Consider the following 20,824-nt stretch of genomic DNA (forward strand, 5'->3'; position numbering starts at 1 on the left):
ATTTCCAAAACGGCTGCGGAGAGGAATGAGCTCTTGCGGGTAACTTGGCAAGCCGCATATGGGGATATACCGGCTGAATACTTTGTCTGGCTGGATGAGTCCAGTGTTGATGACAAGACCAATCAGAGGATGCAGGGATAGGCAGATATCGGGCGCGCGTGTGTTCGCAGATCAACTTTCATTCGAGGGCAGTCCTTCAATGTGTAGTACCAGTATATAGTGTAGTATGAATCCAACCACATCACGAACTAAATTGAGTGATGATGTAGGAACGACTCGGAGCATAGTCAATATCAATGAAAAACAATCTATAGTTAAGTCAATTAATGCGCTGCCTCTTCTCAGCTTTCTTCAAATCGAGACGAGCATCTCATGTCTTGCAGTACGTGAGCCGAGAATGCGGCAGATAGGTTAGAACGACTAACAGTATTCATCTAGTCAAAAAACAACAGGTCAAAGTCGTTCGTAAGTAGCGAAAGTGCAAAGACTCACATGTGGTGTGTTGGACCGCAGGTCGATGCTGATGGTGGTCAAAGCACTGAGTCACTCACACAGACGCACGGCGTATTACAAGATGTGACATCTAATTAAGGTATACAAGTGCCGGTAAAGGTAGCGAGGCCGAGTTTTGAAAAACACGCACTGCAATCTCATATGCAACACACTGTAAGTACTAGGAGCAGGCTGCGCAGAAACCGCACGGTAATATTATGTCAGCTGTGAGTGGTCCTAAAAAGGCAATTTGCATAAGTGTGAGTTTAAGGACGGCCCGCCAAGCGGGGCTCAAGCGCTAGCGCTCATTATGATTAAACAACGCCCGCACCAACTTGACGTCCCGAGATCAATACCAAGAGTTGGGTTCATTTAAATTGAAAAATATCGAGAATAAGCAATATATATACACTGGGGATAATATTTGTTACAGATTCACCACTACACAGCACGCACAGCCCATGTTCAGTGTTATCTCGAAAGTAGTCAGCACGGCGCAACCTTAGCTGCATCGGGAAGGAATCTTATGAATTATGTAAAGTGTGGTGCACGCCCACTATGGTACTGGGCGAACATCATCATGATGTCGATCGTTCCAAGACTCTTATACCATATGGTGCGGCGATCTCGCGTCTCGACATCCATATAGCACTCGGCGAGTCATACTAGTGACTAAATGCATCATGTTCTCTGGTTGCCATTTGGCATCTGACTTGGACGTTCAAATTCACTTAGAGGTGCTCCAGATTCCAGAATTTCTGCACGCTCGACTCGGACAATGGCATGACCCTGGTATCTATCATAATAATAATCGATATATATACCGACCAGTCCGAGTCCATAACCTTACTCGATGGTCATGAGAGTCACTGCAAGACAGGTGGTGCACAAAAACGTTGGTTAGTCTCTTTCCCCCATCATACGTTCTACGCCTTCGGTGGACAAATCTGAACAGCCCAGGGTTGTATAGAATAAATGATCTAGATGCCTTTCTATCGTTTTAATCCATTGTTCGGTTGCGTGGCTCGTCAATATCGTTCAGTTATTATAAGCCCCCACTAATGACATGGCCAAGCCAAGAGTCAGACGGTAATTCGCGAAGCTTCTGTGATGGGAAATAATTGTCTGCCCAGCATCAAGGTACACATATTTGACGCTTGGTCCACACCTCCATCCAACTCGCAAGAAGTAATGTCATCAGTATTCGAAAGTCCCATGTGCGTATTTCTTCGGGAATGTGGCTTTCATCTTGCTGAATCTATGCATCAGTTGCATCCCTGATCTCACTGATCAGATAATCAAATACTCAGACAAACCGGCTGCAGCGGGCGGTTATGCGAAAATCTTCAAGTGCAGCTGGAACTCGCCTTCTGAATCTTCTCCAGTAGGTCCCTGCTAGTTGACAATTGACACCAGTTGGTAATTCTAAACACTACCAGGTTGCAGTTCAGGTCATCAAGGTTCAGCATGATTCTGACTCGCTCAGTGAAAAAGGCGAGGAATTGAGACGAGAAATCAAAGTCTGGGGGGCGACTTCAGAATGAACACATTTTGCCTTTACTCGGGCTCGTTCACGGATATGGCCCTTTACCTGGCCTTGTGTCACCTTGGATCGACAGTGGAAGCCTCATTGAGTTATTAGTTAGATCTCACAACATCCTTACGCGCCATGAACGTTTTCGCCTGGTGGGTGATTTTCGGTTATGATTTCGCCCCATCTAAAACTGAATTTGGTTAGCTGCAAGATATTGCCTCAGCGCTGCAGTATTGTATGTCTGCTGCTCGCTTACGATAGTAGGCATTCTCAAGTGATCTTTTTTGCTAGTGCACTCTTTTGCAGTAGTTCACGGAAATCTAAGCGGTGTAAGTTCTCATCGAAAATTAAGGCAGGCAAGCACTAATCTCCGATGTGCCGACGTCAGCATAACATCCTGGTGGACTCGAATGGCCGTGCCTTTGTAAAGGGTAGTGGGCTTTCCACGATGCTCGATGAGATTGCGGAATCAGAATCTTACGAGACTCGTCTGGGTGATGTTGCATGGACAGCTCCCGAGTTGATGGTTGACAGTTCCAGCGGACTTCCGACGTCCCAAAGCGATGTGTGGTCTTTCGGTTGCAACATGATCCATGTACTAATCTCCTTCATCGGCGTTGGCATCACCGTATTTAACAGCTTTCTTAGGTTCTTTCTGGGCAGGAGCCCTGGCAAAAAGCTCCAGATGACACTGTGAAGGCCCGTTTGCGTGACGACCAAGTCCCGGTATTCCCAGAAGGAATCAGCGCTCAAGATCTATCTTTCCTCCGACGATGCTTCTCACTTCGGCCTGCAGATCGCCCTTCTGCAGATCAGATCCTAACCTTTGTGCATGAAGAATCCTTGCGTTGTATGCCCGGAATACCACAGACCGTGGAAGTTACGGTCTCCGAGGTTACTTCTTTCATTGAATCTATGTTCGTGTTCAAGCTGATTTGGATATCAGCATGGTTCTCCCTATGGTATTCCCGATGTAATGATCGAGTTCAAACGACGAGTTTTTGATCAGGTCCCATCCCATCTGATCTATATCCCAGAGATGAAATTGATCTCACGGGAAGAACTTCTTACCATATTGGAACCAGAGAAGATCACGGAGGAGGACATATCCAAGCATGAGGGATGGTCGAGAAAGTCCGCTATAGAGTCGAGGTTGATCCCCGACATGCTGAAATATGCAATCCTATCACACAGATGGGGAAAATCGGAGCCAACGTTCCAAGACTTGAAGTCGGGAAAACGCGAAGGGGCAGGTTACGAGAAGTTGCGCTCGTTTTGCACAAAAGCGAAGGAAACTCTATGGCTGCCGTCTTGCATGGTCTGACACATGCTGCATTAATAAGGAAAGCAGCTCGGAGCTCGATGAAGCCATACGTTCGATGTACAGATGGTACCCGCGGTGCTTATATATGCATCGTGCATCTGGCTCAATCAGAATCATTGGAGACCCTAGGAATTGACGAGTGGTTCCTTCGTGGCTGGACGCTGCAGGAGCTCCTTGCACCCCTCAGGATGAAGTTTTACGGTCCTAGGTGGACACCCCTTACGGATAATGAAAACGACAAGGACGACGCGGCGGTCGTCTCTGCTCTTTCCCGGGTTACCAAAATCCCTCTGAATGACCTGTGCAACTTTAGCCCCGGGCCAAACCGTGCCTGGGAGAAGATGACCTGGGCAGCGAGCAGGAAGACAACCCGCATCGAGGATGTTGCCTACTCCCTCACTGGTATCTTTGACATCAGCATGACGATCGCGTATGGAGAAGGAGATCGAGCGTTCAAAAGATTCATGGCAGAACTAATTCAGAACTGCAAGGAATGGCAGATTCTTGTGTGGGCTGGCGGGCTTCCTGGTTGTCCAACGGAGCCTGGCTGTTACCGCACGACGAACGCCACGGCGCTGGATATGCTCAAGAACCGCCAGATATCGTGGTGGGGAGAGGGTTGTGGTGATTCCGACTTCTCAATCACAAAGCGTGGCGTGCATGTCAGACTGCTCATGCTTCCTGCCTCTGTTAGCCAGAGCCAATGGCAGTCGACGTTCCTTTCCCGGCCCGCAGGTCGCCGCTGGGTATCACCGCTCAAGAAGCTGGTCGTACAATCTCACTTCTTCCCACCGGCATCTACGACAGAATGGATGGTCGGAATTATTAACTACCATGATCATGATGACCCCGACAAAGGAATATTGAAACGGGGAGAAAGTTACATATGCTTCCTATTGAAGCGATTTCGTCGCCCTGGCATGGACACCGTGCGTAACCACTGGAGGAGGCAGATCACGGAAGAGATTTTGACTGTTTCTTGTGCAAATGACTTTGAGAAAATGCTGGAGAGTGTTTGGTTATAGGTGATGGAATAGTGTTCGTAGGTTCAATCTGGAGTGACGAACAGACTGGAGTAGTGAAAAAGTTCGCACTATGTTATGTGTCAGCCTTAACTGGTAGAACAAAGTCCGCTTATAATGCAAATGGAGAACTAGCTGTAGAAATTTCTGATCCGGGACTCCACTTCCTCAGGAGACAGCTTGATATCTGCGGGACGCGTTGTCAAATGAAGCAGATTCGCGCAAAAATACGGGATGACTTACACTTTTGAGGATCTGGTGAAGCGTTAGTTCATTGTATATAACAAGGGCAAGAAGCTCACTCTTGCTGAACTCTTTCTCCTTCTGCTTTTGCGTGAACCGCTGCAACGATGGGACAACCAGCTTTACTACCTCCTCCCCAACAGCGCTCCTCTCCTCCGGATCCTCGTCCAACACTTTTGCTATCCGATGTCGTTCTCCAACCTCTTCAAGCAAGTCATAAAAGCGCGTAAACTTCTCCTTCGCTGCCGCTTTCCAACCACTGCCACTTGTCTTATCTCGTGCGTCGTCGGCGAGCGTCTGCATGAGGGGTGAGAAGCTGGCATCAAAATAACCTGCCTTTGCAGTGCGCCACGACGAGGTGAGGAAGTCTGTCGTGGGCTTAGACAGTAGGGAAGGTGTGTTGGGGTTCGTGGGGCGTAAGACGAGGTGAGACACAAGATGTGAGACATTGTTGATGAGGAACACTGAACCGAAGGGAGGCCGGCGTTGGGTGCGTGAAAGAGTTGTAAGGCTCCCGATGAGAGTATTCATGACGTCGTCTGCAGATTGAATGAGCTATACTCGGACAAAGGAAAGAAAATACAACCCACAAACAAAGTGCTGAATCAGGACTTTTTCGTTTACTTCTACAGAGCTCGACTTGGAAGTTTTCCCTACTTGCTTCCCGTCACCCATTTTCCAATTCCCATCCCCGAGCGCAGACAACGCAGACCCGACAGCATCCTGGACATCAGGTATGCGATTCAGATACTGCACGGTCTGTATTTGTTCAGTGCGGGTGAATACAAAGCAAAGGACTGTCTTAACATACCGAAATAGTGATGTCCGCTAAGCTGACACTCAGGTCACCGCCCTTGCCTGTAGCGGCAAGCTTCAAATCAGCCAAGAATTCGGGGAAACTCCTTAGGCATACACCACGGATCGCATTGAGCCCGTCCCGTAACTCATTTCCCTCCCGTCCACGTCTTGCCAACACAGATTCCCAGCGACCCTGAGACATTGTTAGTGCAGAAAACGCAGAAAGCGCATGGAACGTGTATTTGTGCAGCGAGCGCTTTATGAGGGATGTCAGAGATGACAAGGTATCCGTGAAGAGGGTCAGGAGAGGGGTAAGAAGGGTATCATAAGTTGATGCAATGAGGGTGTTGCTAGACAGCGGGGCGAGTTCGGCGAGGAGGGTGTATTCGGCCTGTGTATCCGTGCTCAGTTGAGAATTTGCAAAATGGGGACGATGACTAGAAAAAGCACCTCAGTGACTTTGAGCAAATTGTCTATCCAGATGCTAAACTCCTTCCCAGCAGCCACGCCATCTAGAGTCTCGGCTCGGTCCACGACTCGTCGTGAATGCATTTCGAGCGCTTTGCGACTCCAACTCCCACGCATGTCCGCATACCCTCGCTGTGCATCCTTGAGGGTGTTTAAGATAGCTGAAGCAGCGGGGTGAGAGGGATGCGTTGATGGAAGGGGCAGAGTACGGAGGAAGGCGACAAGGGGTGTGAGGGAGGACATCAAGGAAGGGGGAAACTCGGTGAGCATGAATGCAAGGCCTGAAACTGGCGGAGATCCCGAGGAGCCTTCTGCGACAAGCTTAGTATACAACTGGGTAAGCTTCTTGGCACCGGTCTCGATCAGTCGCGCCTTGGAAAGACGATTAGAGAGCATGTAGAATAGCGACGAATTAGTCTGAATTGTACCATATCCCTTGAATCTGCATCAGAAGACTTGAATGCAATGGCAGCATTAAGGCGTTCAAGGATATCAATGTAGGCTTCAAGTTGACCAAGTTGCGGCCTGTTCATGATTCAGTCATGTCCCAAGCTTTGATCGAACGGTAACGTACCCCCGTAAAACCAGGCCTTCTTCTATGGCAATGCCATCTTGACTACTAGCAACCTCGTCGATCTTCAGCAGAGCGCGATCAATATCTGTATATCACCCGTTGAGTCCTTGTTTATGGTGCAATCTGGACTACCCAACTATGAGCCCGTTGCTTAAGTTTCTGTGTAGAGTTGTATAGTGGTAGGATGGACTTCTCAAGTTTCACGAGGCGAGTGTCGAAATTTGTCAGGATGGCTGTTACAGTATGTTATGAACAGTTGGACATGGCTGGAAATCACGCACTGGTCATGCGCTGTGAGATCTGGTGTGTTTTGTTGAGGTTCTGCTCTAGCTACATCGAACGGTCAGCACTTCGTGAATGGGGCCTGGAGGAAGAACATACGAGCTCGATCTCGGCACTATCATCGTCCATAATAGAGTTTCAGGATCCTAAATTCTGTGTCGACGTGCCCGTACTGGGCCAACTTGAAGGTTATGTTAATCGATGTGGATGGTTGTTTGCCGATCGTTAGTCGTGGGTTCAACATTTCAAATTTAAATTTCAACCACGAACCTACTAAAGTGGCCCACCGTGTGCTGGACAACGCCGCGTCCCTTACAACTGTGCCAGTGTGCGTCAAGTGAGTACTTAGCACCCTGTGGCACAGTTGGAAGGCTGCCCAAGTTCTTCGGAGTGTTAATTTCTTGGTTGATAGTAGGCTAGGTGTCTTTCTCTTTATAGTTATCGAAAGCTTATGATTCGCCGCACTCAACACGTCATCCTTGATTCTACCGGTACCAGCTTCCTCAAAGTCTCGTACCATCCCAAAATTCTCAAAGGCTCGAGCGTGCAGCTACGTTAGCACACCTGCATTCCGTTCTACTAGTAATGTAACTTCCCATCTGCCTTTCTATGATATTGATCCAATTGAGAGCCTGGGCAACATCGGTCAGGACTCAGCATTATCCTGTAGTAACGTTTCACTAGATATTTCAAATTGTAGGTACTAGGATCAGATTCCAAAACGGATTCACATAACGACTAAGGCCACATTGCAGTAGAACAGCGGGCGTCTTTCTTCGCAGGCAGGCAGCGATTCCCGGAGCCACCCGACGTTCTACTCGAGAGTAATTTCACACTTGCCCCATCAACTTGCTCAAAAGTGGAAATAATTCCAGCTAACACGCGTTATAACGACGGCATGATGGTCACACTGTAAATGGAGTACTTTCTGGTCTTGTACGACTCGTCTCAAAACAGCTGCGATGCCAAATGTATGTCTCGATTCATAGTAAAAACTATCAAGATAGCTAGAGGAGGTGAATGATGTATGTATGCTTTCCAGACTCTGACGGTCCATAAGTCGAAGATTGATCAGTGATGACCCAGTGTTACTATCTTTCAAGGACGAATGTGGATCCTTGTTGGACCCTGATACTGCTTCTGTCTCCTACAGTCATATACAAGCACCGGTCGGAGACCGTGAGCATCTTGCACAGGTTTTACCATCAGACACAGCCCACCATGCCTCGTGCATGACCTATCTCCGCACTTCTATCTTTTCAAATGATTCAATGAATCCTCATTTGATCTTCAGTAACAGCCTTCTGTGGGGTTAGTCGGAAGCTGCACATTTGGTTACATTTGCCATAGCCTTGTTCCCAATATGTGAATGGGATACGGAAGGTATACTGTGGCCACAGCACCAAATAAAAGTGGGATCCGGAGGGAACTTCCGACACATCGTCGTTATCCAACGGTTTCGACTATCAAAAATATGGGCATGTCCCGAATAACACGCCATCCCCAATATTACTTACATGACGGTAGCGTATCATTTCATGCACGTCTTCTTTTTGTTTAATCGTGATGGTCCTGATAAACCCGCCGTCAATCAGGTCGAGGGCACCGTATTTCGCGTACACAAGTACTTTTTTGAAAGAGAGTCCGAATATTTCCGAGAGGGATTCAGAACGGCTGGGCCACAGGGAGATGGTCAGTCCGACAAGGCAGCGTTTCGACTTGATGATGTCAAGATCAGTGAGTTTGAGCGACTGCTGTGGGTATTCTACAACCCGTGAGTCCTCTTTCCTAACACATGTTCTTCGGCAGACTGAGAGTTTGGAATCGAAGGCAATATAGGTACGATGAGCAACCCATGGACCACTGGATCACTATCCTTGACCTGGCCACACGATGGAAATTTCCAGGCGTGCGAGACCTGGCAGTCCGGCAGCTGCAAAAGCTCGACATGAAACCTGTCGAGCGAATTGTCACATATGATAAGTACAACCTCGACAAATCGCTCTGCTTGCCCGCCTACATACTTCTGTGTAAACAACCGAGTCGCTCCGTTGAGGATGGCAAGCGGCTCGGCATGCCTACCGTCCTCAAGATAAATGAGGCTCGTGAGTATGCACAGAGGTTTGCAGCCGAGCAAGGTTGTCGTAGTCCCACAAGCGCTGATGCTGAAGATGAAGAACTTGTCGAGATTCTGAAGGACGTATTCAGTCTGAGCTAATCACAGACTATTCAGATGTAGGAATAGGGGCTATTGGGGGACACTACTGTAAAATAGAACTCTAGCTATCTGGAGCTCATCGCCGATGATCAGCAGTCTTGTACGACGTGTGGGTCATTAGAAAATAAGCGCCAATCTTTGTTACGCCCACAAAGGGCACGTGTTGATACCGCTCATCCAGAAGTTGTTTGAATGTCGTATGCTCTCACGCTTGCGCTCGACTCTTTCTCTCTTGCCACCATGAAGATCGCTGGTCCCTCACGACCACGTCCGGTCCCTGATCCAAGAGATAGAGACAACTATGAGGAGGATCTTGCCCGTATGATCGCCCAGCTGGAGCTTTCTGATGTGGAGAGATTGCAGGCTTTATATGATACCAGAATGCATCGAGGAGAGACACTCACTGATCGTGAAGTTGCTTTCTCATTGTTGATGCAGAATGCTCGAGAACTTGCGGAGTTCAATGCTGATCGGGAACTTGCCCAGCGACTTGCTGTTGAAGAACCTGATCCTATGCCTAGGTAAGGCCATATATTGTGGGCGTGATTCCCAAAGCTAACACCGATAAGCAGGCCGGCAACAGTAGCACAGCAAGCTGTGGCGCCCCAACCCACCGTGAGAAAGTACGCTTACGAGTCACGTAATGTTCCTCTCGAGTATCTGACGAGAGTTTCAGCACGACAGCACAAACGCAAACATGGGGCCAGTGGTTTGCTTCCTTGTTTTCGGCGCCCGAATCGGGTGGTCGAACCCCCCCACTCCGGGCAAATCCAGGTCGAGTGCCCACCACTGTAGCTAGGCCAGCTCCCCCTCCTCCCCGCCCTCGGTGAGACGTGTTACTACCTATTATACCAATGCATTGTTACTGACACTATCATAACTAGGGCTACTGGCCATGACTGTGTGATCTGTCAGGATCCCATCTTCGGAGCAGAAGTTCGGGCACCATGTGGCCATTTTTATGATATCGACTGCATCACCAACCTATTCCAATCAGCCACCCGCGACGAGAGCCTGTATCCTCCTCGATGTTGTCGCCAGAACATTCCACTCCCACAAGTTCGGTCTCACCTGACACAGGAAGTCCTCGCTGAGTTTACCCTCAAAGCTCAAGAATTTGGGACCATGAAGCGCGTTTATTGTGTTGCACCAGCGTGCAGCCGTTTCCTCGGGCCATTATATGAGGGGTTTTTCACCAAGGTCTTTACATGCCCGTCCCCCACGTGTACTACGACGACGTGTGGAAAATGTCGTGGTAGATACGAAGGGTACACCCACAGCTGCACTACCGATGCAGAGACTGAGCAAGTACTCACACTCAGCCAAGCCTCAGGGTGGGCACGTTGTCCAGGCTGTGCTCAGATGATCGAGCTTAACATGGGGTGTTTCCACATGACCTGCCGATGCAAGACAGAGTTCTGCTATCTGTGCAAAGCACTCTGGAAGAGCTGCAGGTGCCCGCAGTGGGACGAGGCTAGGCTGCTTGCTGCTGCAGAGCGTCGCGTGGATGCTCAGCTACCGCCCGCACGTCGTGCCCAGCCTGCTAATCCTCCCCAACAGGCACCTGCAGCGCGCCAACCAGTGCCAGCTGCTGGCGCTGCTAGAAACCAGCCTATTAATCTACCCAGACCGGCACCTGCGGCAGCGCCCAGACCAGCGCCAATTGTATTTGGCAATATTCGCCCTGCAGACCCTCCTCAACAGGTTCCTGTGGCAGCGCCCAGACCAGCGCCAGTTGTCAATATCTGGGCTACGGCTCGTCATGCTGAGGTACCTGCCCCAGCTCCTCCTCCTGTTCTACCCCATACCACGACTCTCCGTCGTGAGGCACTAGCACCAGCACCTCTTCCAGAACCCCCTTCCCAGACTCGCAGGACTCGCCGTGCCGAGGCGAATGCTCGCGTTTCAGCATGGTTCACAGACGTACCACAGCCACAGCCCGCATCAACTACCGTAACGTCGGGCTTGGATAGGAACGCTGTCAGACAGCGTATGATCAGGGAGACCATGGAGCGTCTCAGAGTGGACCACGACTGTGACCACACAAGCTGGAAATACCGGAGCGGTGGCGGACGTTGTGAGAGCTGCGAAATGCATCTCCCACTGTACCTCTTCGTAAGTCGTTTGCGTCACCTTTCTTACGTCGACACACCTTCTGATTTGACATCTATTAGCGTTGTGCAGGGTGTCAAATGCACGCTTGTAACAGGTGTCGTCGAAACCGTCTGTGAAAATGACCGAATCCAAATTCTCGATGCTTTGCTGATAACTCGCAAGTGGATTTCTTGTAAATGATACTTCGATCCTGGACCAGCTCGCTCTCAGGCACTACAATGCGTCGTATACTTAGACTATAGGTACGACTGTTTTCTTTAGTTTGTGGTCTAAGGGAGATCCATGTACAATCACATATTGGCTGGTAGCCAAATTTAATTATCAGTGGTGGGTCGTCTTGGACCCTGATTAAAAACATATCAGGAGTGGCGGAGCATCGTGCCGGTAGTCGTAATATTAATGACAGTTGCAAAGGTAGTACTTAACTGCCCCACTTCGTAACTAGCTGACCACATCCTCAATTGAGAAAAGGGTTTGATATATTGAGCTACGAGCCTGATACCAGAGTGACTTGTCCAATACTGACAGTTCACGCAATATTGATGAAGAAAGGTTTGTGTGAGGACAGTTCCTTACTCAAAATTTTCCTTATTTCGCCTCAGATATTTGCTTGGGCAAAGTCCTATTGGATTCTATGCCCATATCCGAGCCGATATCTAGATGTCGGGTAGTAGGGAAGTACATCCAGAACGACGACTTCTCACACGTATACATCATCAATGGTATGCTTTCTTGCACTGCTCCTGCGGCATTGTCGCCAGTGATATTCAAGGACGACTGGAACGACATCACTGTTGCTATATCTGAGGGTTGCGTGGAGCTTCACGCATTCTAACATAAGCTACCCCAGGTCTACACTGTGCCAATGGACGAGAGGGAACGCAAGGAGCTGACGATAGAGGTGCACCACTCATTAGGAAAGCCAGCGTGCTCGGGCTTGGGTATAGTACTGCGAGAAGAGCGAGAGAAGGTTGCACAGATCGCTAGAGGAGACGGTTGCTGGGCGAAGGGTGATTCCCTGAGGAATTTTCGATTATGTATACCGGCCACACACATCTTGTGCAACTTGTGAGTCTATTTGCACCAGGCGGTCGGTCAGCTCCTGCAGGATACGGTGTGACAGGCCTAGCTGTCAGTGCTGCCACCAATGTACGGAGTGAGGGAAGGGGTGTGGCAGGATATCCTGGCCAAATGAGAGTGCCTGATCAAGCGGAGTGGGTCTCGAAAATGCCTGGTATAACTCTTCGAAGACCTGGACGCATAGATCCACCAGTGCAACTCCAGACCTTCATTCCATTGTCTACACGGAGGCGAGGAAACAGGGTACATGTGTCAAGAGGAACCTGCTGAAGGGCGACGCTTGCAAAATGAGGCGCCGATTATGTCAATTTTCCCTGCCAGGTGCCGAACCCGGAAAGATTGAACGGGATGAAGTTATGAGAAGAGGATCTGAAATAGTAATCCGCACACGATGATCCAAGAACTGGTTTTGCAGGCAACCAACTTTCGCGACCAAGGGAGACAACTAACATCCACAAACAACGCTGAATTATTTCGAGTATGGGCTCCACGGGACGGCATTGATCGGTTCCTTGTTCAGCGTGACGCAACGATCGAAGTTACCTGGAGTATGCCGCATGGGGAGAGAGCCTGAGTTCAATGGTTTTGGAGCGCTCAGTTCTTGGAGTAGTTGTGCGCCTTCAGCTCGAATGATCTGCACACTGGGAGGATCGAATCAAGTCAGCTAACTGGCTCAGGTGAGCGTACGTACAATTACTAGCGCGTCACGTATGCAAAGAGACGGCCGTCGTGGCCGTAGTGGTATGTGAAAGCTGGGACCCTATCAGGGGAGCAGCAAATCCTTTTGTTGGCATGAACGTGAGCGTGCTACGCCACTGACGCCGGAGGCCCATACTCTTACTTGATTTCTGTTATGTTAGATCAAAAGCAAAGGTTGGACTGAATAGATAGTTTACGGAGCACTGGACAGTGGGAGAACCAGGAGACCAAGAAGACGGAGCGAACAAGAACAAAGTAAGTGAATACTTCATGGAGGAGACTGTCGGCCGGTGGATCAATGAACGTTGAACGATGAACGATTTTCATTGGCTGACTACGCGTGAGGGTGGCACGTGGATGGATATAAATACGATCACTTATGTAATGAGATGAATCGGGGTGGCACTAGGGCCTTGTCCTTAATATTCCTAAACTCAAACTTCTGACTACACTCATTTATTCGTCAAGTTTGTCCTCGATGTCGCCATCGGCCGAATATCTTACTACCCGCTCTTTGCAGTTTTAACCCGACGTTCCGTGTGTCTCCGTAAGTCACTATTGATTTTCTTAAATACTGTACCTACTCATACTAGTGCTACCTTAGTGTTTTCTGGACCCCCAAATATCAGACTTTTATCCTGTTATTTCCCGAGAGCATTTCTCTCTTGTGCCGGTGACTCTGGGCTCCGCGAGCTACATAGTCATCGTCACATCATACATGGGGACACCTGTATATTAGATCGGGTACTTACGTGGAAACTACTGGCAGGTGTGGCGTCTCTATGTGCCATACAACCAATTAATCCAAACTCCTACTAGACTTTGTGTTCTGGAGCTGTTCTATAATTCTCACCTATTGTCGCCCTCACCATAGGGATGGATATCATTTCCGTATAGTCGACAGAATGCGTTTTCGGGTGATTTTTTTTTTCCTTTTTTACTTGAATCGAATTGGCTGCAAGTTGATCCCGTTTCTTTGCATAGTGAAAGAAAGTCACTTCGAACGTCGAATATTGTGCGCCTTCCTTCAACTTGGGGCTAATGCCTGCGATATATTCCCCACCATACGCTATGATACTTTTCTCGTTATTCTCGCAGCTGCCGTCCTCGTGAAACACCTGAAAGAACGGAATGAAACCTAACTTGAATACCCACGTGCTCATGATTGTTCGTATCATATCATATACTTAATCGTGTGAGTTCCCCTTCGTCCGGTGGGCTCTCTGAAAGTAGTCATCAAATTCTGCTATAAATTTGACGACCCGAATCTTCTTGGTCCCATTGTGGGCTAATATTCTGGTATGATACTTGCATGATTCCACAAAGCTTAGCTAACGCATACACGTACCGACGTCAGCGATTAATCTCGCCAACCTCTTCGGGGATACGCATGCCAACGGGAACTGCGTACATGTCAGCAGGATTGTGTATGTTGGACCTCGCCATCACAGCACGAGACCTCGCGCGTACGGTCCTGGCATGCCGGTTCCCAAATCAGGATCAAGTCAGGATCAGGGTACGGCCAAGTGTTCAGGGACGCTTCAAGTGTTCAAACTCCAGCCCTGGCAGAAGTTCCCTGACTTACTTGGAGTAAGTCGATTAGGGCCGACTCTGTATTTTCGTACTCCATCTGACAGTACAGCATGGCATAATTTGTTCCAGAGGACTAAGTTCACTCATGACTCCTCTACCTCTCCCTCCCAGTGCCGCTCCCATCCTGCTCTCCACTCCCACTTTGAGGGGTCAGGCCGTCATTTCTGTTCTGCCAATAGTTAAGTTGCTTATATTTTCATACTGTAAAATAGGGTATTTCTCTGATCGCGGGTGTCCTCGGAGGCATCGTGGCCATGTCTTTCCAAGAAATCACATTCCCATAAGGACGTCACCATGTTAACGGCCTGCAAACGCTTCGCTTATTTCGAGGTTCGATTTAGACCATGCATTTCGACCTAAACAATAGAGTTGGACAGGCAGAATATAGCCCAAGAAGTAGACTTTACAGCCACCAGTGACGCAGGGTGACCCTTCAAGTTGTCAGCCGTGTGATCATCGATGTGCAACATCAAATGGAAAGTGCGGCACCGCAAGCTCCGCACGATGTCATACAATTTTCATTAGGACGCCACAAGTCACAACCCTTACGAATTAACAAGATTCCGATCAGGCTGCCCTATAAGTATTGCACGTTGCTGATCAGTAGCCTATCGTTCACTTTTGAATCCCCCATTTGATCTGCACAGTGTCATGTCGGGACTAGAAGGATCTCTCTATGCTCTTGATTGGAATAACAACATATCAGGTTCGTCAGCCTTGTTGGAAACAAATCATTGTGCTGAACTTCATCGTCTTTCAGTTGCAAGCATTACCCTGATATCCTATGAGTACAGTCAGTGGCTTTCATGAACCTTGCAGTGCGACTGAGCGTAATATTATCTAGTGCTTCAGTTTGAGAAAGAGGGTAACGAGGAGTCAGTTTATCATCGTCGAGTACTTATGATCATATTATCGCAGATCACGTTTGTTTGGGTGAGAGCTCAATCCCAACGATATCGAGATGTGACTGACTGAATATGCAGGAAAGACCGTGGTCAGCGATGTCATATCTATACCTTTTTGTGAGCTCCACCCTGCCAAAGTGTTTCATGGTTTCCCATTTTTGTCGCTATGTCAGGTTCGATATTTTGGTATTGTGGTTGCAATGTACGTCGCGCTGGTTGTATCCTCCAGATGGTACATTTTGTATTGACGCTAACGTCTAGGACTTGCGCCTGTTGTACGTGACGTGATTCAAACCAAGCCCTCATTAACTGACCAGCACTAGGGGGAGGTCTATTGTATATGCCTGAATCAGTGAGTGTGTCAATTCTTTCTTTAGAGAGTTCTAGGTTGACCCAGATTCAGCCGTACGTCCGAATTTCGTTACGCTAGGCCTGATTTCCTGCGGCTGACCTCTTGTTTAGATGTGAGTTATCGTATTCACCTGAAACTAGCTTTGCTCATCATGAAATTGAAATAGGTTATAGTATGTTTTTGTTTGTGCAATGGGGTTTTTCTGTATATTTGTGCTTTGCAAAAGGCAAGTCATATACATAATTCTCGCATCTTTGCGCGTACCCATTTTGCATTTGCAGTCATTCTCATCTGGCGTCTTTACGCCCTATGCAACCAATCGAAGCGCATACTTTACGTTTCCCTGGGGTTGCTCCTACCTATCGTCGCGCTCTATATAGCGGTGGATATATTTTTATGGAGTCAACCCTCAGCGATCTCAAGTGAATTTCTACTTTCATCGAATTCTGCGCAAGCTAATGCCTTCGTGCATAGTGCAAGAAATAGTAATAACTCCAAACGTCAAGTACTGCACGTATTTCTTCCACGTCGGGCCTCTGCCTGCGGTATACGCTTCCATCCCCGTCATATGCTATGATATTTTCCTGGTTATTCTCGCCATTGCCGTCCTCGGAAAGCACCTGAAAGAACGGAAGGAACTTGAAATAAGGCCTAATGCATATGTAGTCATGATCGTCCGATATCATGTCATATACTTTGTCCTGTAAGTTCCCCTTCGTTTGTCATGTTCTCTGAAAGTATTCATCGAGTCACGCTAGGAATTTGGCAACTCAAATCTTCATGGCGATAATGTGGGCCGACCTTCCGGTATTTTTCCTGTGATTCTAGAGAGATGTGCTCTAATACAGGCATACACAGACGGTGGTGATGTATCTCGTACAGCTGTTCAACGGTACCGCGCCATTTATTATCGTGCCGCGTGTTATCATCAGCATTTGGGAAACGCATGCCAACGACACCTGTATGCATGTCAGTACGACATTCGAGGATTGCATCTGTTGGACTTCGCCACAGACGTTGGAGCAGTACGAGATGGACTCCCGCGTGTGATGCTCCAACTTGAGAAATGAGGTAAAGTGAAATCCTCTACTCAGGCTCAGGCTCTCGTCCTAGTAAAATTCTATGATACTTCATAGGAACAAGTAGTCCAGGGCCCGATTTTTCTGTGTCACTATGTACTACGATATCCACAAAGTATCTGCATATATTGAGCTTATATAAATCAACGAGGACTCCCCTTCAGTCGGCTGCGAGACAGAAAAATGTCAACAGGAGGAGAGAGACAAGCTCTGATCACACGACGCCGACCCTATACAGCATCAAGAACACCCTCCCATGCAAACTTAGAGCTATTTAGATACGTCACAACCACAGCAGGTGCGGAAGGATCATACCTGGCCCCTTGCAATCATCTTGAGTGAATTTTCTGTAAGCCAGTTAGGTGAGAAGACAATGGTGGGACATTGAATGAGGCGAGAAGATGAATTGCTGACTCGGAGGAACTCAAGTAGTGCGCTGTCGCTTTGACTTCGCTCTCGGTGTTCACATGCTTATTTTCCCAAGCAATCACAAGTAGCTGGTGCCAGTTACTAGGATATTGGTTTAAACATTGTCAGCACATATAGCAAATCACTCAATTAAATACTGTGATGAAAACTTTGTATGTCTCTTGAAATCCACCTTGGAACACCATCAAAAAGTGCGAATAAATAAAAGCAAATTCCCCTGCTCCTCGCAGAGCACTAGACAACTGTCAACTTCACCGAACATCACACACTACTGCCAGTCGATATATTCACACGCTCTTGGAAAGCGATTGAGGTCATGCCGGTTGCTGCATCGGAGTCAACCACGAGCCTAGCTTGATATTCCCGAACGCTAAGGATCAGGCGTGGTCCCAGCACAAACACCTGTAGGACCGCCAAAATCTGAACAAACCCAGAATAAATCTGAGCGTCCAAGGTAAATTCCTATGAAAACGATAAACCGTGGCAGCGTGCAGAAGTAAGTGAAAGATTGACATACCGTTGAGAGTGTTGGATAGAAATCAAGAATGAGCTCGAAGCAAGAAACAGCAACCAAACTAACATGTCCGATCCCTCAGCGGAAAAAAGAAATCATATTCACAGCACGAGCTCACCTCGCAAAGTAAAGCATGTGACTTTCATCAACGCCGTAAAACAGTCTTCGATAATCCCTCCTGTTAAATGTCGCAGTTCACGGAAGTGTTTTATAGCAATCCATATCGCGAGACATAGTGCAAGGACCTCCCACACGACGCCAAGGATCCAACTAATGGAAACCAGAAGTGGGATATTTCCCACATAGTTAATCGAACACTGATAGGTGCCGGAGAGGATGAGTTCGTCTGGTATTCATCATTGAGCACCATTTTTTTCCATCCACATTTAACGTACCTCCTGAAACGTGTAGGGTTACTATCACGGCAACCACTCCGTTGTAAATGACATCAGCCAGGAAGGTGACAATGAGAAATATCAGGATCTTTCTGGATTGTTGATACATGGCATATAACCGAGTGATGATGATGACTCGCAGCATGTTTTAGTCAAGTCAATATCACTGAGTTCTCGCAAGTGCCAAGCTCACCCCACAGCATTGCAGATACCAAAACATTCGTCCAAGTCCGTATGACGTATACAATAAAGCCTGACGAATTCATTCAGTGACCAGCCTCGTAGCACACACTCCAAGTAGACTCACATCTACGGCAGTATAGCATAGCAGTCATTAGTAAACCAAGGAGTTAGTAAAGAACCACACCCACTTCTACAGGGCACCACGGTCAATTGGAGAAGAATAATATGCATCTGTGCAGGAGACTCACTGTATCTGTCAGCGGGATAGTCTGAATATCGCCTGTATGCTGTTGGTCAGAAAAAGCAAAGACAGTGCATGTACTGAGGAGACATACTCAGCATGTACAGGCTGATTATGAAAGATAGACGATTAGCACAACACCGATTGTTTAGCCTTCTGAACATACGCAGCAGTTAAGATTCCAAGGTAGCGCACCTAGGATACTTTCAAGTCAGCACAACATGGAAACCGCGACAAACAAGCTACATACACAGAGATACAGAACTGTCATTAGGGACCAGCGTTGCCTCTGTAATTAGATTAAGTGTATTTTCACTGTGTTCCTGTAACAAGAGACTCTACTCACCCAGATCAATTCGACCTATAGGACCATTCTTAGCAAGATGGCTGCTCCGGTCATGGCATCAACATACCTCTTGCCCAAATGTAAGTACTGAAAATACTTGTCAGATATATCAGCAGTCCTTTTATATCATCATGCTCACCCCAATCGTACGTCACTCCAATAAACGCGGCAACTGCGAAACCGTAGCCAAGGTTAGATTGAGACATCAGCTTCGACGTCCGACTGCTCTCCACGAACCTACGAAATAGCTAAAAACACGAAATGTACTGATGGTCGGCCACCAAGCGGGATCATCTGAGACTATGGTCATATTGGTAAGAATGGGTGTGGGTGAGAGGCAAAATTGATAGACATATGACAATGGCATTCGTGCTAGATATACCACAATCATGTGCTTCGATTACTAAAATGAGATCGAGAGACGATATCCAGTACTGCATTGATTACCCAAAGTAAGTATTTTCACATGGAGAAAGATGAACTTAATTCATGCGCCCAACATAGATGTTGGTCGTGAAGCAGTTGGAGTTTGCCCTCTGCCTCGATCATCGGACTTTTGTTTCTGAATAGGGATGCCAAACATGGTGAGAGCAGAAGCTTCAATTTGCAACGTGGTGTTGGTGCGGTGCTGACAGACACACCCGGAGACATCCTGGTTGAGAATCTATGATTGATATCTAGTGAAGATACAATGCCATCCCTAAATTAAGACAGCGCTGAGAGAGGACATGGAAAAGAAGACTCGGGCGCGCTGTTATGACCACATGAAACCTGACTTGTCGTTCTTTAAACTGCACCAGCTGATATCGTTATAACCTGATTGACAAGCCTCAGCAGCGTCTCAATCCCAGGGCTCTTAATTGTATAATGACTCACCCGGGCCACACAGCTTCCAAGGCACGCCCCTCCACGCTAAATCAAATGGAACTCAATGTAAAACTTTGTCTAACAACGGCCTAGGTGTGATGTGACCTTCGAAAAAACTTGCCATCTCAATGGCTCTCGATGGGCATTAGCAGTCGTTTCGCAGGCCTGAACGTGACAGCACCTCCGAGGTCATTCGACAAGGTGGGCTTCTGTTGGAATGTAAAACAAGGGAGGTCCAAATGAAGCAGACTGATAACTCACCTGTACGTTCACCATTTAATCCCATATGCTGCTTTCCTCATTCCGCCCAAATCCTTGCTCCGGGGATTGCTCGCCGCGTGCGCAGTTGCCCACCCCACTTCGGAGTTCCATCCTTGGATAGCATCCTAGTAAGAGCACTCCATCAATTGCAAGATGGATTTAGCATAGCGCATGTTTTCATCAAAGTGGCAGTGATAACTCACCACATTGATCTTATTCCTGTGATGCTTACAGCCCAAAATATTAATATTAATGACCGATCGAGGCGGCAAATGCCAGAAGATAGCGTGCAGGGCTTATATGGTTGCGCCGTTTGTTGTACAGGGCTGTGGATAGAAACGAAATTTGTAATGGCAGATTCGTACTAGCTAAGTATTACATAATACCATATACCTATGCTGACATAACCCTACTCCTGGGCCTCAGTACTCAGTACCAGTACTCATTCCTACATACACGTCTTCTCTTCAGATTGTCGATCTGACAATGCCCGCCCATATTCACCCACGGTCCCACGCTGATCTGCGTGTTCCAATATGGGAGTCTGCACCCCCCAAAAATTGCCACTACCCTGTTTCACTGCTCTAGATGACATATGCCAGGCTCACCATCGATACAGCAGCACTCATGCGTCTGGCGTCCTCGAGCATAGACTCACTTAATTATAGATCCGTGTCTAGACCTTCACCCCAACCCCACCCAAAAACGATGAGCCCATCTATCGATCAAACCATGTATCTCAATGCTCAAGGTAAGCATTTCTATGAGCTTTTGTCTAGGATACTAGTATGCTGTGGCTCCCTGCAACCC

The 20,824-nt window shown here is 47.9% G+C and overlaps 5 protein-coding genes across 5 annotated transcripts; 4 read left to right on the top strand and 1 right to left on the bottom strand.

Annotated features, from left to right (window-relative positions):
• Window positions 1-1,602: 1,602 nt before the first annotated feature.
• Window positions 1,603-4,561, top strand: DFJ58DRAFT_854434 (kinase-like domain-containing protein; the record flags this gene model as incomplete). Its single annotated transcript, XM_041393868.1, has 11 exons — window positions 1,603-1,709; window positions 1,762-1,876; window positions 1,932-2,012; window positions 2,135-2,182; window positions 2,231-2,261; window positions 2,318-2,355; window positions 2,415-2,621; window positions 2,675-2,920; window positions 2,973-3,160; window positions 3,221-3,344; window positions 3,395-4,561. 11 exons carry the CDS (start codon window positions 1,603-1,605, stop codon window positions 4,373-4,375), a joined length of 2,166 nt encoding a protein of 721 aa, XP_041240236.1. The 3' UTR covers window positions 4,376-4,561.
• DFJ58DRAFT_45576 (Cullin repeat-like-containing domain protein) lies at window positions 4,458-7,228 on the bottom strand. Its single transcript, XM_041380489.1, has 9 exons — window positions 6,837-7,228; window positions 6,737-6,785; window positions 6,593-6,688; window positions 6,456-6,540; window positions 6,310-6,406; window positions 5,864-6,253; window positions 5,427-5,804; window positions 5,206-5,374; window positions 4,458-5,154 (listed from the first exon to the last, which is right to left on the bottom strand). The coding sequence occupies exons 1-9, from the start codon at window positions 6,864-6,866 to the stop codon at window positions 4,541-4,543; spliced, it is 1,908 nt and encodes a 635-aa protein (XP_041240237.1). The 5' UTR covers window positions 6,867-7,228; the 3' UTR covers window positions 4,458-4,540.
• A 983-nt stretch (window positions 7,229-8,211) lies between these two features.
• DFJ58DRAFT_665384 (uncharacterized protein) lies at window positions 8,212-8,955 on the top strand (the record flags this gene model as incomplete). Its single annotated transcript, XM_041382499.1, has 3 exons — window positions 8,212-8,292; window positions 8,333-8,511; window positions 8,568-8,955. 3 exons carry the CDS (start codon window positions 8,212-8,214, stop codon window positions 8,953-8,955), a joined length of 648 nt encoding a protein of 215 aa, XP_041240238.1.
• Window positions 8,956-9,051: 96 nt separating this feature from the next.
• DFJ58DRAFT_45660 (uncharacterized protein) lies at window positions 9,052-11,445 on the top strand. The gene is made up of 5 exons (XM_041380490.1): window positions 9,052-9,476; window positions 9,528-9,578; window positions 9,632-9,781; window positions 9,840-11,070; window positions 11,130-11,445. Exons 1-5 carry the CDS (start codon window positions 9,148-9,150, stop codon window positions 11,184-11,186), a joined length of 1,818 nt encoding a protein of 605 aa, XP_041240239.1. The 5' UTR covers window positions 9,052-9,147; the 3' UTR covers window positions 11,187-11,445.
• Window positions 11,446-14,816: 3,371 nt separating this feature from the next.
• Window positions 14,817-16,925, top strand: DFJ58DRAFT_804788 (uncharacterized protein). The gene is made up of 12 exons (XM_041391053.1): window positions 14,817-15,148; window positions 15,203-15,235; window positions 15,287-15,321; window positions 15,361-15,375; window positions 15,426-15,464; window positions 15,521-15,533; window positions 15,671-15,703; window positions 15,866-15,925; window positions 15,981-16,121; window positions 16,174-16,402; window positions 16,458-16,506; window positions 16,558-16,925. Exons 1-12 carry the CDS (start codon window positions 15,094-15,096, stop codon window positions 16,747-16,749), a joined length of 894 nt encoding a protein of 297 aa, XP_041240240.1. The 5' UTR covers window positions 14,817-15,093; the 3' UTR covers window positions 16,750-16,925.
• The last annotated feature ends 3,899 nt before the right edge of the window (window positions 16,926-20,824 follow it).

The sequence above is a fragment of the Suillus subalutaceus genome, assembly GCF_016647625.1.
Source record: "Suillus subalutaceus strain FC151 chromosome Unknown DFJ58scaffold_110, whole genome shotgun sequence".
NCBI lineage: Eukaryota > Fungi > Basidiomycota > Agaricomycetes > Boletales > Suillaceae > Suillus > Suillus subalutaceus.

Excerpts from the sequence above, each read along its gene's own strand:
- DFJ58DRAFT_45576 (XM_041380489.1), bottom strand. The coding sequence starts at position 6,866 with ATGGACGATGATAGTGCCGAGATCGAGCTC. Across the intron at positions 5,805-5,863 it reads ATTTGCTCAAAGTCACTGAG|GCCGAATACACCCTCCTCGC; the intron begins GTGCTTTTTCTA and ends ACGGATACACAG. Across the intron at positions 5,155-5,205 it reads CCTGATTCAGCACTTTGTTT|ACGACGTCATGAATACTCTC; the intron begins GTGGGTTGTATT and ends TTCAATCTGCAG.
- DFJ58DRAFT_45660 (XM_041380490.1), top strand. The coding sequence starts at position 9,148 with ATGTCGTATGCTCTCACGCTTGCGCTCGACTCTTTCTCTCTTGCCACC. Across the intron at positions 9,579-9,631 it reads CCCCAACCCACCGTGAGAAA|CACGACAGCACAAACGCAAA; the intron begins GTACGCTTACGA and ends CGAGAGTTTCAG. Across the intron at positions 9,782-9,839 it reads CCCCCTCCTCCCCGCCCTCG|GGCTACTGGCCATGACTGTG; the intron begins GTGAGACGTGTT and ends TATCATAACTAG.
- DFJ58DRAFT_804788 (XM_041391053.1), top strand. The coding sequence starts at position 15,094 with ATGTCGGGACTAGAAGGATCTCTCTATGCTCTTGATTGGAATAACAAC. Across the intron at positions 15,704-15,865 it reads GTATATGCCTGAATCAGTGA|GTTATAGTATGTTTTTGTTT; the intron begins GTGTGTCAATTC and ends AAATTGAAATAG. Across the intron at positions 16,403-16,457 it reads CATGTCATATACTTTGTCCT|GAATTTGGCAACTCAAATCT; the intron begins GTAAGTTCCCCT and ends GAGTCACGCTAG.